The sequence below is a fragment of the Mesoplodon densirostris genome, chromosome 2 (genome assembly GCF_025265405.1).
Source record: "Mesoplodon densirostris isolate mMesDen1 chromosome 2, mMesDen1 primary haplotype, whole genome shotgun sequence".
Lineage (NCBI taxonomy): Eukaryota > Metazoa > Chordata > Mammalia > Artiodactyla > Ziphiidae > Mesoplodon > Mesoplodon densirostris.
The window spans coordinates 178,312,596-178,328,599 of NC_082662.1; the positions used below are offsets into that span (position 1 = coordinate 178,312,596).

The 16,004-nt window shown below is 39.8% G+C and overlaps 1 protein-coding gene across 1 annotated transcript in view; it reads left to right on the top strand.

Moving 5' to 3' along the window:
- ESRRG (estrogen related receptor gamma) overlaps positions 1 to 16,004 on the top strand; it is a 217,691-nt gene that overhangs the window by 54,262 nt on the left and 147,425 nt on the right. Inside the window, exon 3 of the mRNA XM_060088663.1 lies at positions 13,233 to 13,349. Coding sequence (XP_059944646.1) covers positions 13,233 to 13,349 — 117 coding nt within the window. The remainder of the gene's footprint in view (positions 1 to 13,232; positions 13,350 to 16,004) is intronic.

A 16,004-nucleotide genomic window follows, 5' to 3' on the forward strand; every position in this document is an offset into this window, starting at 1 on the left:
CCATTTTGCACGCCCACCAACAGTGCATGAGGGTTCTAATTTCTCTGTATCCTCTCCAACACTTATTCTCTTTTTTCTTTTCTTTTCTTTTTTTAAAAATAATGGCCATTCTAATAATGAGTATGAGGTGAATATTTAAATATTTTTGAGGCATTTTGGATGTTTCTCAAATTTGAACTTCTAATCTTTCACCTGCCAATGCTTATCCATAAGTAATTACATATGTGGACAATGTAAATAGTTGGTTTCATCTTCTAGAACTGAATACAATGCCTTTATATCAGTAATAGATGAAGAATTTGTTAATTTGTCATAATGAATATATTTGTTTTTAAAATGTGCCACACATTATTCTAAGTGCTTTACATTAATTATCTTATTTAATTCTTTCATCATTCCATTAAAGTAGATACTACCATTCTAATATTACTATATTATTTATAGATGTGGAACTTCTATAAAGTTCACAGAGAGGCACAGAGAACAAATTGCCCAGACACAGTTGGGTGTCAGTCTGAACCCAGAGCCTCTTCTCTTAACCCCCTCATTACCCTGCCTTGCATATTTTAAAAGCTTTTAAAGCATTGCACAATTTTAGACTGAATTTTTCTTAAGAGATTTTAGTTCATGGGCAAATTTTTCCATTAAGTTGTTAAAATATAATAAAAAGGGAATTAAGAATATTTTCAGTGATGATTAGATGATATTAAAGTTTTCGTAAAAAGGAGGCAGCATAAGTAAGTCTTAAAAATATCTATTTTTTTTATCATTCATTTTCTGAAATCCCCTAAATATGAAGTTTGAGAGTTCAGCCCTTCAGTACCACCATATCAATCTTCTGTCTCAGTTCCCTTGGATTTTATCTGCTGACACTCATTTTGCCACTAGATTTTTAGTTGCTGGTCTTAGATTGTTCCTAAATGTGTACACTCACCACTGATAACACTTCCCAGACTCTTTTGTTCTCCCCCCCACCCAGTATGCGGGCCTCTCACTGTTGTGGCCTCTCCCGTTGCGGAGCACAGGCTACGGATGTGCAGGCTCAGCGGCCATGGCTCACGGGCCCAGCCGCTCCGCGGCATGTGGGATCTTCCCGGACCGGGGCACGAACCCGTGTCTCCTGAATCGGCAGGCGGACTCCCAACCATGGCGCCACCAGGGAAGCCCCTCTTTTGTTCTTGATTGCAGGAGGAAAGAGGCTTATTTCTTCTCCTGTCCACTTACTAAACTTTGTGACCACAACAGAAGGCAGCTCAGAATCAATTTTTTTTCCTTATGATGAATACTAGTCAGAAGGAGCTTTTTTTTTCTTTTAAGTCATTATATGAATGCATCTGTATGTTTATAGGAAAAAATTATATTCTTTGGAATTAACTCGTGTTTTATTTTGGTTTGAAAAAGTTGAAAGAAACAGCCATATTTTTATATGCTTTTTTTTAGAAGGGCATCACTGAGTCATCCTAGAAAGAAAAGTAGAGAATTTAGTACAAAAAAATCTGGTTTAATTTAAAATTTAGAGCTTGAGATCTGAATGCTTTAGAGTGAATCTGAAAGCATACCCTACATCTGCATTCTGATACCCATTTTCTTTCAGTGCATACTGTTAACATAGTTTCCATTTGAGGAAGATCAGAGGCAACTACAACAATCTTCAGAGGAACGAATCTAACCCAAGATTGTGTCCTTGACTGCGCCTTTATTTTTTCTCTCTCGCTTCCAAAGTGTCTGCACTGCTTCCTTGCTTCTGGAACAGCCTCGCTGTCCCCAGAGTCCTCAGACTATGTTTTACATGGATAACAATTTCAAATTTTGCAAATATTTCAAGCAAAAGCCCTCCAACTCATCCTGTCCCCTGTTCGTCTCAGTTTACTGAGATTTCTTTTTTAATATCTGAACCTAACTTAGAAGAAGCTACTTTACAGGGTTGTGAGAAAAAAAAAGAGAGAGAGAAAATGATGGATAAGAGATTGTCAAGTATTTCTCATCATTGCAGCCTTTTGTCCATGTGTTTTAGAGCCAAGATCAGTAAACCAAAGCCCATTACTCCTTTTTGAATGTTGGCTTATGCTTCTCCTAATGTGCCTATTGATTTAACAGACCTACTACGCTCCTAGCCTTTTGGCTTCCTAGTGCCGGCCAGGAGGAATTCTCTGCCCAGCATTTCCTCATTTCTGGGCTGAAGACCAGCACCGGCCCCTTCTCAAGTCCCTCTTCGCTCCTCTCCTGCATCCCAGTCCCTGTCCTGAGCATCATTACCCTGTTGTGATGATGGTTAATAATCAAGGCTCACTCTGTATGAGGCACTCTGCTCAGTACCTTCAATACACGATCTCAGTTGCTTCTCATAGCAACCCCATGAGGTATCAATTGCTAGGTCCCATGACCACTTCATTTACAAAGAAAGTAACTCCAGGTTTAAAAGTTTGCCCCAGGGCTTCCCTGGTGGCGCAGTGGTTGAGAGTCCATCTGCCGATGCAGGGGACGCGGGTTCGTGCCCCGGTCCGGGAAGATCCCACATGCCGCGGAGTGGCTGGGCCCGTGAGCCATGGCCACTGAGCCTGCGCGTCCGTAGCCTGTGCTCCGCAATGGGAGAGGCCACAACAGTGAGAGGCCCGCGTACCGCAAAAAACAAACAAAAAAGTTTGCCCCAACTCAGACAGAAAATGATAGAACTGGGACTTGAACCCATTTGACTGTAGCATCTTGTAATCACAGTTATATCACATTCTACAGTTTAAATATAGATCAATTACCATCACTTGTGTCAAGCAGGATTTCCCCAAATCCATACGAGCTTTGGAGGACATAGGTAGATACTTGCTGAATACTGAACTTGATCCGGAAGGAAGAATCTAATACCAATGTCTCTTAGGAGTTCTGGGCACACTGGTAGCATTCAAGAGCAAAGCACTTAGGGGCAGTATTAGGAAAGGGTATGCTTGTTTTGACTTGTTTAAGGTAGAAGGAAAATCTCAAGATTGGCGTGAAGTCAAATTCCTCTTTGAGTCATTTGTTTTTGTCACACAGGGTAGGATCCTAATGCCTCCACACTTGTCATATGGACTTACTGTACCATTCGGTAATTGCCACTGCAAAATGCACACATTGAAACTTTCTATCCAAATGGAGTGGATGCATTAGACTTAATTAGCATTTCTTCCTTTCACCAAGAGTATTATGTTAACAGAGCTTCTTTTTTTTTTTTAATTGTATGTTTAAAGAGACACAGGCAGACTCATATCAAGGCTGTTTAAAATTTCTAAGTAGAGAAAGAACACATAAGGATTGGAGTTGGATACTGAGCACAGCGCATTTGGGGAGTTACGGTTAGCTCAGATATAACACCTTTCAGGTGGCCGTGGTCGTTTTTGAGCTCTTTTATGAAGACTGTGACACGATCCCTATACCATAGGAGCTTAAAGGCAAAGATGAGTGGCTGCACACATCATCTAGGGGAAGTTTTCTACACTGCAAAAGAGCAGTAGCCCTTTCCAAGAAGATGTCATTGTCAAAGCTAAAAACATTAAATTTCTGCATACCTTGATGAGAGAGATTTGTATTCTCCATCATTTTCATCAATAAGTCTTTTTGATTGTATACTGTTATTCCCTTTTCAATGCATTTCAAAGCACACCCTGCCGATTCTGGATTCTGAGTTTTTTTCCTATCATGAACAATAGCTTTGTTTGGGGATCTATAAAATGCATGTGTACAACCTGACACCTGTTGCTTTGGTGATACGGTTTGTTTGGTTTCTGTGGACTTAAACCGGTCACAAACCATAGTGGTACAGAGACAAGTTGAGGGATTTCTTTTGGAGGTGTTGAGGAATTCCATTTTCCAAGAGCAACCCTATCCTCTCTCACAGCTGGTCTTGCACCACAAGTCTGACAACAGCAAATGACAATGCCAAGATCCACCCCATCCTACCACATTCCCAGGCATCAAAATTTCCTTTCCAACCAGCAACAATAGCAACAACGACAGCTACACAAAGCACCCTCTCAGGAGATAAGAATTTCATTTTTCATTTCTGTTCTAAACAACACTCAATTAATTTCTTTTGAAGATTAGAGTCAGGCGACATTGCATCCTAGTTAAGAGGAGAGACTTGGATCCAGAGTGGCTGAGTTTCAATCCTAGCTCTGGTGCTTGTAAGCTGTATAATTCTGGGTGTGTTACCTCTTCTCTCTGTGTCTTAATTCTCTCATCTGCAAAATGGGGGTTCACAGATGTAGAGCACATAGAAGAGCGCTCTGTACTCTCAGTGTTTATTAGAGATGTTGGTATGTAAGTTTTAACAGGTGCATTGAAAGAGCATTGGACTGGTTGTCAGGAATTTGAGTTTTAGTCTCTTTTCTGCAATTAACTAGCACTTATCCTTGTAAGGAAGGTTGAGTGATCATAGATAAGTCAGTACCCATTCACCTCTTTCAGGTCTACATAAAACCAGGAGCCTGAACCTACTGGAATTTGGGATTTGTTCCAAGTCTAATAGCCTAAAAATCTGTGTTGCTTTATGACAAATGATATAATATTGGTGGGCTGCTATCAGTTATGCTCTGTCTAACTGACTGTACGTAGTTTATTTTTATGTGTACTTTAGAGCTAAACATTAAAATGAAGGAATGAGAAATAGGATCAGTAAAAATCAAGTGGACGGGTAATGAAACATTCTGCTGGGGACTCCAGGGGAGTCAGTCCCTGCCCTCAAGGAATGGACAGTTGTACAGTTGGGACAAGAGGTGGGCAATTCACTAGACACATGTAATAAAGTGCCTTAAAGGCTAAGAGAAAGGTTCACTTGAAGATAAGTGCGAGATGAACTAGTTATACCCATACGGACCCCTGGACCCCAGTCCTGTGGGCCCTGGGAGAGCTTCATTGAAGAAATGATAGAAGAAGCACATCTAGGACCAGCAGGAAAGACAATGCTGCTTTCTAGAAACTGGGAGTAATTCAACGTGGGTGTCAGACAAGGGGGTGGACTTGGGATAGGGGTAGGGATTGACCTGGAACTGCGGCAAGAGATAAGGCTGGGGTGAGATTTTGAAGAGCTTTGCAAATGCTTTGCCCTCAATGTTAATCAGATTACACCCAGTGATGGGCAGTTTACGAGCTCCAGGGAAGTGACAGGAAATGTTCACGAGGAGAGGTGGTTGATGTCTTGGAAATTCACTTCGTAGACAATTTGGTGCTTTAAAAAATGACTTGAGTTATTACACATCTTCCTCTCCTCCTGGTATCTGTAAAATATAGCTGTGTACACGAGAGTTGTTGGCAAGACACAATCCTCTCTCCAGTTCTCTAGGTGAATGGCGTATTCATTCTCGCACTCTTGCATAAATCTGCAGAAGGCTGTTTCTATACTATTCCCAAACTCCAGGCTTAGATCTTTGAGTCAAAGTATTTCATAATGTTTCATAATCGATGAAAATCTTACAGTGTTTCTTCCGTTCTCAGAAGGGAGAACAAAACTGTATATGATTTTAATACCTCTATTCCATGTAATGCTTACAATGTCATAAAGCAGGAGTGATGATTCCTCTTTGGTACGTAAGCAAACTGAGAGTATGAAGGTGAAGTGACCAGTTTGAGTTCTGACAGCTAAGAAAGGGCAGAGCTGGAATTTGAACTGAGATCCACCGTTTCCTTTCTCCTTCCCTCACTTATTCGTCCTCAGATGTTTTCCTGACCCATATGCAAGGCAGTATGCTAAGGATGGATATACAAGGGCATACAAGAACTTTTTCCCATCTTCTCTTTGGGATGAACATTCACAGTGCTCAGTGTTAACAGCTGTGCAATTAAAGCAATAAAGGAGTGGCCATGTTTACAAGTTTGGGGGAAACTGAGGCAGGGTATGTCTTGTTTAAATTGGAAAAAAATTAAGGCTCAATAATTCCTCCCCATTTTACAGCGTTGTTTTCCTACTAAATCATTGTTCACTGAATACAATGGGGAAATATAATCTTGTGATTAGATACATGTATTTGCATGGAGGTAGTCAATGCTGGTACCCACTGTAGGCTCAATGGCCCTCCCAACACAGATGGCTGGAGGATGAAACCAGAGTCTGTGGTTTAGTCTCCAGTCACTAGGATTTATAAACCTGCCGGCTTGGGGAATTCCCTGGCGGTCCAGTGGTTAGGACTCTGAGCTTTCACTGCGGGGGCCAGTGTTCAATCCCTGGTCAGGGAACTAAGATCCCACAAGCTGTGCAGCACGGCCAAAAAATTTAAAAAAATAAAAAAATAAACCTGCCTGCTTGTGGGGTTTTTCCTGATCTTTTTCCATTAAAGGCAAAGCATCATCCATCCACTCCCATTTGGGAGCAAGGCCTGATCTTCACTGTGAAAAGGCAGTCATTTGTGCCCACATACTTTTAGGGCTCTTGTAAATTACATTTGTGATGATCAGAATTTAATCCAATAGAACCTTAAAGAACCAAATATCAAATGACCTTTTCTAGACCCGCCTGTCTCCCACCTCATTTTGTAGAGGGTTAGAGGGGCAGCAAAAAGACGAAGAATATGAGGCTCTGGCACAACCCTGTGTATGAAATTGCTTTGCTAAGAGCCAGATGTGACTGTTAACCAGATGTGGCCCTCTTCCCCGCCCCCCTCTATCTGCCACATCTTATACCTCGCAAGTGGATGGGGTCCCCTTGGTTGCCTGGGGCTGCCATTCCTTGTCGTAGTCTGGGGGCATACTCATTGAGAACTTGAGGCAGATTCTTGAAATATCTTCAGTGATGGCAGTTCTTTGACCTTTGAGGGGAGATTTAACATTTCATAATAGACAACCATCGTTCCGCATCATGTCTTGTATTTGGCCAGTCAAATATTTTGGGTGAATATGAGCAAAGTGTCATTTGATTCCTTCCCCTCTCTGCTTTATAGCTTTGAAATTACTCTAGTGGCAGTTTAAAGGAAGTTTCAAAAAGTATTCAGAGCAGTCTTCTGGGAACAGATATAGCGTCCCTAAGTAACTTATTTTGAAGTCTAACTTTGGGTGCATTCTTTGAAAATAAAATAGCGTTCTTTACTTAAATATGCATTGATAGAATTTTGACTTTTTTTTGCCACAGGTATGTAATGAGTTATTATCCCACATTATATAATCCCAGCTATAGATACTGTTATTTTCTATTTCAGGTAGAATGAGGAGAAAGGAGCTAGAAACAAAGGAGCTTTAAACACAAAAAAAGAAAAGGAAAGAAAGGGAAGTTGTATCACTGTATGGAAAAACCTTTACTACCATACAGTAAAGAGAGGGTTTTCCTTCTTTCTTTTTTCTGCTTTTGGACACTTAAAAATACTACAGATTATTGCCTTCACATTTTTAATGCTCTGTAATTAGGTACTGAGGCAAATCCCATTATTTTTAAATCACTTAATGTTGGAAAACAAATGGATAAACCCCACTTGGAGTGCCCTGTGGGTCATCTCAAGCCATTTGGTTCTGTTAATAAAATTAAAACAATTGGGGGAAATATACAGATGCTTTCAAATTGGCTTTACAATTATGATGTCTGTATGTATGAAAAAGAGGACAGCTCTTGGGAACTACATAAAGCCCAATGCTTCATTACTATGTGCAAGAGATGTGAGTCGGAAGTAAAGATTTGACATATATTTTTATTTTGAGATGCCGTGCTAATTTACATCATTCAGCCCTTTCACTGCTAAACTGTAAAAGTCCATTAAGTGACTGAAAGGAATATACAAATTATCCACTGGCACTCCAGGCTGAAGTTTTACATACACCCTGTTATTCTATCCGCCAGCTAGCTGCAAGATTCTATTAAGCAGTAAGTGAGAAGATTATATTGCCTGCAAACTGATTGTACAAAAGACTCTGCAATAAGTCATCAGAGCCCAGGACCTTCTGAAAAGACGCCAAGAGATATTATAAATTGCTCTATCATGATTGTCAGCCTGGTTAAAAAACCCAGAGCTTCCACGTGGATCTGGTTCCCTCTGAAGCTGAGCTTATTCTCCCAGCTATTGACAAAACTGGGAAAATTCCAGTCGTGTCATCCACGGCGGCCCAGTTCAGTCCCTGGTGCCTTATAACAAACGTGGCCCAGAAAATAGCGAGCTATAATCCAAGAAAACTCCATGTCTGAAATGAGAATTCTAGGCTGTGAACAATAACTTCTGCATTCCCCTGAATGACTGTCCAGTGTTAACATTCCAGAGGCCGGCAGTTGCTACTGGAAATATTTTTGTCTTGTTTCCTCTTGGTGAATCGAAGGAAAAACAAGTGCCCCATCGAGATCATAGGGTCTACTGGGAGTAGTGTCTTAGAGCCATTATCAAAATAGATGTAACCGTGTTGCCTAGGTGCTTGGGGCAGCATATTTTTAGGATAAAATGCTTTCTTCATTGAATAGAAAAAGCACCAGGGAAGGTTTTTCAAGGGCAGAATCTTTGTAGACTGACATGAATCAAAGACTGTTGGGTGGGTGATCACAGCCAACAACAATGAACTAAGGAACTCAGTGGGAGGGCTTTGGAAATTAGAGAGGTTTTCCTCCAGCCAAGAAGTTCTTTAGAATGATGTTGATTTGTTTTTCAAGGTATAAACCAGTGTTACTTAGTGAAATCAAGGTTATCATCCATATATGTCAAGACAAATTTATTGAAACAGAACATTTGGCTGAAGGATGTCAGATTCATCGTAAACCATGTCTATATACTTAGCTGAAAATCTATCATTTATGAAAATACTCGGGACCAGTGTATTTTCTTTCCATTCACAGTGAAATTTTTATAAGAATGTGGTGTTTTTTTCTATAGCTTGGGGAAGATTCCTTTACCCCAATGTAGTCATTTATTCATTTTTCACAGCACAGTTCAATCATTTGCTCCTGTGTGAAGGATTCACTGAGTTTCCAAAGCACAATCTCAGCAGCTGTGGGGCTGCATCCGTGTACACGGGTGTCTGGTGCTGACTTGAATCCAGAGCCGTTGCAGCGCACACTCAGTTGTATTGTGATTTGTGGACATGGCTTGTCTCCTCTGTAAAGCTGTAGATTCCTTAAGAGCCAGGGACTTCCTCTTTGTTTCCTAGCCCTGCACATGTACAAAATGGTAGGCTTATTGATAAGCATTGAGGATTCAGCTATAAATGAGACAGAACTCTGCCCCCAAGAGCTCATCCTAAGGCACTATTAAAAATTCTTCTGCCTTTACATTTCTCTTTGTCCTTGAAGAATTATAGAATGTAGTGGTTAGAAAGGGAAACTGGAATCCTTCTTTATATGTGATCTAAAACTCTCATATGGCAATTTGACAATTTCCCTTCTGTTTCTGAAGAAATATAAAAATCTTTAGACAGTCATTCAGAGAAGGGGCATCTATAGATTCAGCTGCTATAATTGAATCACTCCTGAGTGTTTTCTGCAACGTGGCTCCAATTCGTAGGGCACCCATTTTGTAAATAATAGTGTTATGCTAAGATAAACATTAAATAGCTCTCTTAGTGCCACCTCTCTGTATTTTCATATTTTATATTATTTTTCTTCTTATTTATATCAAGATGTACTTTTATTTCCTTTAAAACTTCTTACAGTTGTTTTGTTTTGTTTTTTCTCTTTTCACACTTAACTCCCCAGAAACCTTTGTATTTTTCTATTTTCTCCTTGATAAGCTCTCCTGGTTTTGCCATGGATTTCCATTTTTGTCAAAGGTATTTTTGTAAGGTTTTGAAAAATTAACTAGATTTTCTTCTACTTTTTTTTATTATTATTTGATTTGTGGAATGGTTTTCCTAGTGTTCTTCACTTTGCTTCCTAATGGGCCATCTAGCTCCCTTGACCTTGTGGACAGTACTATGTGACAGCATCATAATTGATGTTCAGAAAACTGACCTTGAGACACCAAAAACTATCACGTAATTTAAAATCTATTATTTTACTTATATACTACTTTCGGGTGGAGGATTTCTATTCTGCATCAGCAGTAATCCTTGCCTCCAGGATCTTACCATCTAATGGATAATATGCACGTGAAAAGGTATAAAAGAATCTGGCACGCCTGTATATGATGAGACTACCCGAGAAGATATGAGAACCAAGAAATCATTTTCTGCTAGGGTGGTTTGAGAAGTTTTCATGAAAGATTTGAATGGAATTTGAGTTGAACGTTGAGCCTTGGAAGTAATTTTAAGAAGAAAAGAGGGGCAAAGATAGATCATCCTCAGAGGGACGTCTGAAGGACACAGCAAAAACTGAATAAATCAGATTGGTGCATCAGGAAGTTCATATAAGGTAATCATTGTAATGTTGCTGGAAAAGTGGATGAGAGTCACATGGGGCAGGGATTTTGTTGGCTAGGCGAATATTTTATGTTTATTCCAGAGGCCATAGGAATCTATTGATTTTTTTTTTTTTTTTTTGCGCTACGCGGACTTCTCACTGTTGTGGCCTCTCCCGTTGCGGAGCACAGGCTCTGGACGCGCAGGCTCAGCAGCCATGGCTCACGGGCCCAGCCGCTCCATGGCATGTGGGATCTTCCCGGACCGGGGCACGGACCCGTGTCCCCTGCATCGGCAGGCGGACTCTCAACCACTGCGCCACCAGGGAAGCCCTCTATTGATTTTTTTAAAAGTTGAGTTAACGACATGATCAAAGCCGTCATAGGAAGAGGAATATGATTGTGGTATGCAGTGTGGATTAGAGGGGGACAAGATGGAGGCAAAATGCCCAGTTAGGAGATAACTACCATAGTCCAGGTGTGAGCTCACACAGGCCTCATTTAGGGGCCTGTCAGAAGGGCCTTGTTGCGAAGGATGAGGATATAATTTTCAAAGAAGAAGAGGAACTAGTTTGAAAAGAAAGGTGATTATTTTGTGTGTGTGTGATGCTGGGTCATCCCAGTAGAAGTTGCCAGCACTGGGTTAAAAGGGATGGGGCAATGGAACTTGGGCTCATGCCTTGATACTAGAAAGTGAACAAATGAGGACTTCGTATTGACTTTTGAGGAACAAAAAAAGGGAAGTAGCGCTGTTCGGAAAACATTTTTTTCCCCTTTCTAACTAGTTATTGTTCCGCTCTTCCTAAGAAAGCAGAGGCTTGGGTTTCTTTTTAAATAAGTACAAGGAGAGCCATGTAGAGTGGAAGGATCTGGTAGTAGAATACTAATTAACCCCTAGAAAATGACTAGCAACACTCTCTTGATGCAAAATAAATTTTCAGTGAAAATCGCAGTGAAAAATCATTCATCTAAAGTTCAGATTCTAAATCCTTTTATTCTCAGCCGTGACCCAGCCCGTTTGGTTCCTTTGACTTATCCTTGGTTTTCTGTGAGTGTAATAATACAGTAACACAGTAATATCTCTGAGGAAGGCGATGGTGCGTGCTTCTATTGATGCAATTAATATTACTCTTAATATTTCACCTATTATGTTAAAAAGTAGTTGCTTTTATTATTATAAATGCCCTGAATTAGAATGCTAATTTAGTCAATTTTGATAGGATTATCTTAAGTTATAATGCACAGGCTTTTTGTTGTTGTTGTTGAAGTCATGCATACTTAACCAGTTCTCCGTAGTTCTGAGTGGTTAGGTATTACTTCCTGTTGAATTAGCAGTTGCTGAGTAGTTGAGTCTTTCTACAATCCTGCAATCCACTAATGTGATATTTAATGAGGAGACATCAGTCTGGAGAAAGGTAGTCAATATAAATCAGTGTTTACAAAGTGTGATTAACTCTGAAATATTTCATCAATGCTGTGGTCCCAGGCAGACTCTATGCTAATTACTAGAATCTGTGCATGTTTCAGGGGACTTGGATGGACCCTGGGTATTGCAAACATGGAGCAGCAAAATTGCAATTATGCTCGGACCGTCTCTGATGACAATTTATGCATTTGGTGTGATGACCTCCCCCTTCCCAAGAGGGCAATAAACAGAATGCATTTTCATTAAGATACTAATGCACTTAATCACAAGGGGAAAGGGTTAGGAAGTAACGAAAGACCTTCAAGCACTATGTGACAGAGCTGATAGGGGAGAGAGGCCTTATTTTAAAGGCAGCTTCTCTACAAAGCTGTAGGCAGCCTCAGAGCACTTCCCACACATAGTCTTTGGCACTAATTGAAAAATTGCAAGTTAAAGTTTGGATCTTCTGGCGACATCCTTATCACTTCAGATGTGTTGTTACTAATGTAAATGATGTAGACTGTAATATTAAAAATATAATTTCATAGCAGTTTATTTTTATTTATAACACTTCCATGCAGCTTGAGTGTTTGGAATTCATTATGCAAGTAATTTAATAAACATGATGATGATGACGGTGATGATGGTGGTTATGATGGTTGTAATGAAGATATGATGGTGGTGATGATGGTGGTGATGGTGATGATGATGGTAATGATGGTGGTGATGGTGGTGATGGTGGTGATGGTGATCATCATCATCGGTAAACATTTTCCAAAAGTAAAATTGTATTGTAAGGCTCTGGTAAGTGATGAAGCGAGAACCATGTAACTTCAGTCCCTGCCCTCAAGGAGCTTACTGCACAGTCCCAAATTAGCCTGCTGATCATTTTTCACAGCAAGATTTGTACTGTTCAGTGTCAGAGAGACAAAAAGTCTGATGCATCAGGGCATTAGTAACCAAAAGAAATCCAGGATGGATGATACTGTAATATGTTGGTTTTTTTTTTTTTTTGCGGTACACGGGCTTCTCACTGTTGTGGCCTCTCCCGTTGCAGAGCGCAGGCTCCGGACGCGCAGGCTCAGCGGCCATGGCTCATGGGCCCAGCTGCTCCGCAGCATGTGGGATCTTCCCAGACTGGGCCACGAACCCGTGTCCCCTGCATCGGCAGGCGGACTCTCAACCACTGCGCCACCAGGGAAGCCCTGTAATATGGTTTTAATGTTGGTGTTTTTCTAGAAATAATCCTCTGGGAAATTTCTTTTGGATCCTCAAATTCTGGAAGACCGCTACTTTATATGAGTGGATGAAGCATAATTTTAAAGGCTGATTTTAAGCTTAATGTTTTGAAGAGCTTCACCATGTATTTTCTCATTGTTTGGTGCATCTTCAGTGGTTATAGCGAGCATCTGGCTTCATGATATTTGTGACATCCTCATGGCTCCCATTGACTTTTTTTTGAGGGAGGACGGCAGGTATAGTGGAGTTGGTGTTGCCTTGGGGATGCTAGGATTGCCTGGGTCTTGCAAATCTAACAGCTTCTTTTCTTAAACTCTGTGTTTTAGGTAATATAGAATATAGCTGCCCTGCCACGAATGAATGTGAAATCACAAAGCGCAGACGTAAATCCTGCCAGGCTTGCCGCTTCATGAAGTGTTTAAAAGTGGGCATGCTCAAAGAAGGTAAGGCTGTGTGCTAGTGCTCCTGTACTTTAGGCTGGGGGTGCGGGATATACAGGGAATTACAAAAATCTTAGAGAAACCAGGCAACTCTGGGGTCACAGTAAGTATCCTGAATCTGATAGCAGAATACTCCTCCTTTACACCTGGACTTGCTGATCTCTTGTGGCTAACTGCTTGACATCAACAGGAAGGGACAAGGTAGGACATCTGATGTGTAGCTAAACCCACCAGGTATGCTTGGCAGTTCGGGTTCTTTTCATCTTTACAATTTGCAGAAGGCAAAGGATGAAGGATAGCCAAGAGGCTACTGTCATTGTCTTTTTGCTTTCTTTTCGCTACTAGGTCTACAGAGAGATCCCCCCCATCTTTACTGAGGTATAACTGACAAATAAAAATTGTGTACTTTTAAGGTAGATGACCTGTATTTCATTAATGTATATTTTGAAATAATTGCCACAATCAAGGTAATTAACACATCCATCACTTCGTATGGGTACCGTTTTCTTTCTTTCTTTTTTTAAAATTCATCTTAGGTTTAAAGTACTCTTTATTCTTTTCTAATCTTATCTTTGGGACTTATCTTCTATTATAAAGAGTTTGTAACAATGGTATTAAAATTGTTGCTTTCAGTTGGGGATAACAACAACAAACACAAAATAAGAACAATGAGCATGTATCCCGTGCTAAACGAATTGCCTAACTTCACACAGCAGATGAGGGTAGAGCCAGGAACTGAACCCAAATAGATTCTAGAATTCACTCAAGTCCCCCACCCAAATCAAAGTTCCTGAAATCTTTGTATATTTCAGTATGTCTAGTGAAACTAACATTTTAGCTTGGAGATGGAGAAAAATTGTTCTTTTCTGTGGGAGGCCTAGGTTTAGTTTTGGGTTTGTTTTTAATATATTTCTGTATATGTATGTGCTTTGTAGATGTGCATCTTATATACTGCATTTAGGTTTTACTGTTTCCTTCTCTTCAGAAAATTTGCCAGAGTTTAAAATCAATATGATAATTTTATACAGTAACAAAATGGAAATATGGTCATTGAAGTTTGAAAGAATATGAGCTAAATTAAATATTGAAATGTACTGTTTCTATTGAGTCATAGACTGTATCTTGTTCCTGGGGTCGGCCTTATGAGTTTGTATAATTTGTTGTTACTGAAGATCAGCTATTTTTTTTACAGGCTTTTTAAAAATTTTTTTTGGTAACTTTATTTATTTATTTTTGGTTGCATTGTGGTGCACGGGCCTCTCATTGTGGCGGCTTCTCTCGTTGTGGAGCACAGGCCCTAGGCGCGTGGGCTTCAGTCGCTGTGGCTCGTGGGCTCTAGAGCACAGGCTCAGTAGTTGTGGCGCACGGGCTGAGTTGCTCCACGGCATGTGGGAATCTTCCCGGACCAGGGCTCGAATCCGTGTTCCCTGAACTGGCAGGCGGATTCCTAACCACTGCACCACCAGGGAAATCCCGAGATCACCTATTTTTTAACTTCAACATCCAAGTAGCTCCAAGTAGTTATTCCTCATGAGTGAACCAGAGCTTCAATTAGGTATGGCATCACCAGATCTCATAATGTTTCCTGGCTTGTTCTTATTCCAAGATTTTTACTGTGAACAATGTCATAGGAAGATGAATGAATCAGATTATATTTGGGTACGTGGAATTCATGCTATTTTTCTCTTGTCCACTAAGAATTAACTCCTCCACTGACTAGGAACTAAGAAGATTCTCCCAAAGTCTTCTCATCCTCAACTTGAAAAATAATTGTAAACAAGCGTGTAACTTTATCATGAAAGCCTTATGGAAAGAGGACCAAGATATTTTGCCAAGTAAAAAAATAAAATAGAAAACAGATTGCCTGCAGCAACATGGATAGACCTAGAGATTATCATACTAAGTGAAGTAAGTCAGAGAGAGAAAGACAAAAATGATATGATATATCACTTACATGTGGAATCTAATAAAATGACACAAGTGAACTTATTTACAAAACAGAAACAGACTCACAGACACAGAAAACAAAACCTGTGGTTACCAAAGGGGCAATTGAGGGGGGAGGGATAAATTAGGAGTTTGAGATTAACAGATACACACTACTATATATAAAATAGATAAACAACAAGGACCTACTCTATAGCACAGGGAACTATATTCAATATCTTGTAATAGCCTATAATAGAAAAGAATCCAAAAAAGATATATATGTGTGTGTGTGTGTGTGTGTGTGTATGTATATATATCTATATATCTATATATATCTGAATTACTTTGCTGTACACCTGAAACTAACACAACATTATAAATCAACTTTAATTCAATAATTAAAAAAAGAAAACAAATTGCCTAGTAGGATGATTCAATTTACATATAAATATATTTTATATAAAATATGCTTATATTAAATTTATATTAAATGAAAATTTTATACAAATTTGTACTGTAATAATTTATATTAATACACGTACATTATGATGGTATATGCATGGAGAAACAGAAGGAAGGATAAAGATTGGTACCAGTGTTAACACTAGTGAAAAAAATCAGGGTAGAGAGTACTTTTCTTGTTTACTCTATGGCTTTTGGCACTGTTAGGATTTTTCCACAGTGAACACGTTTTGCATTTATAATCCATTTCCTAAATATTTATTAAGT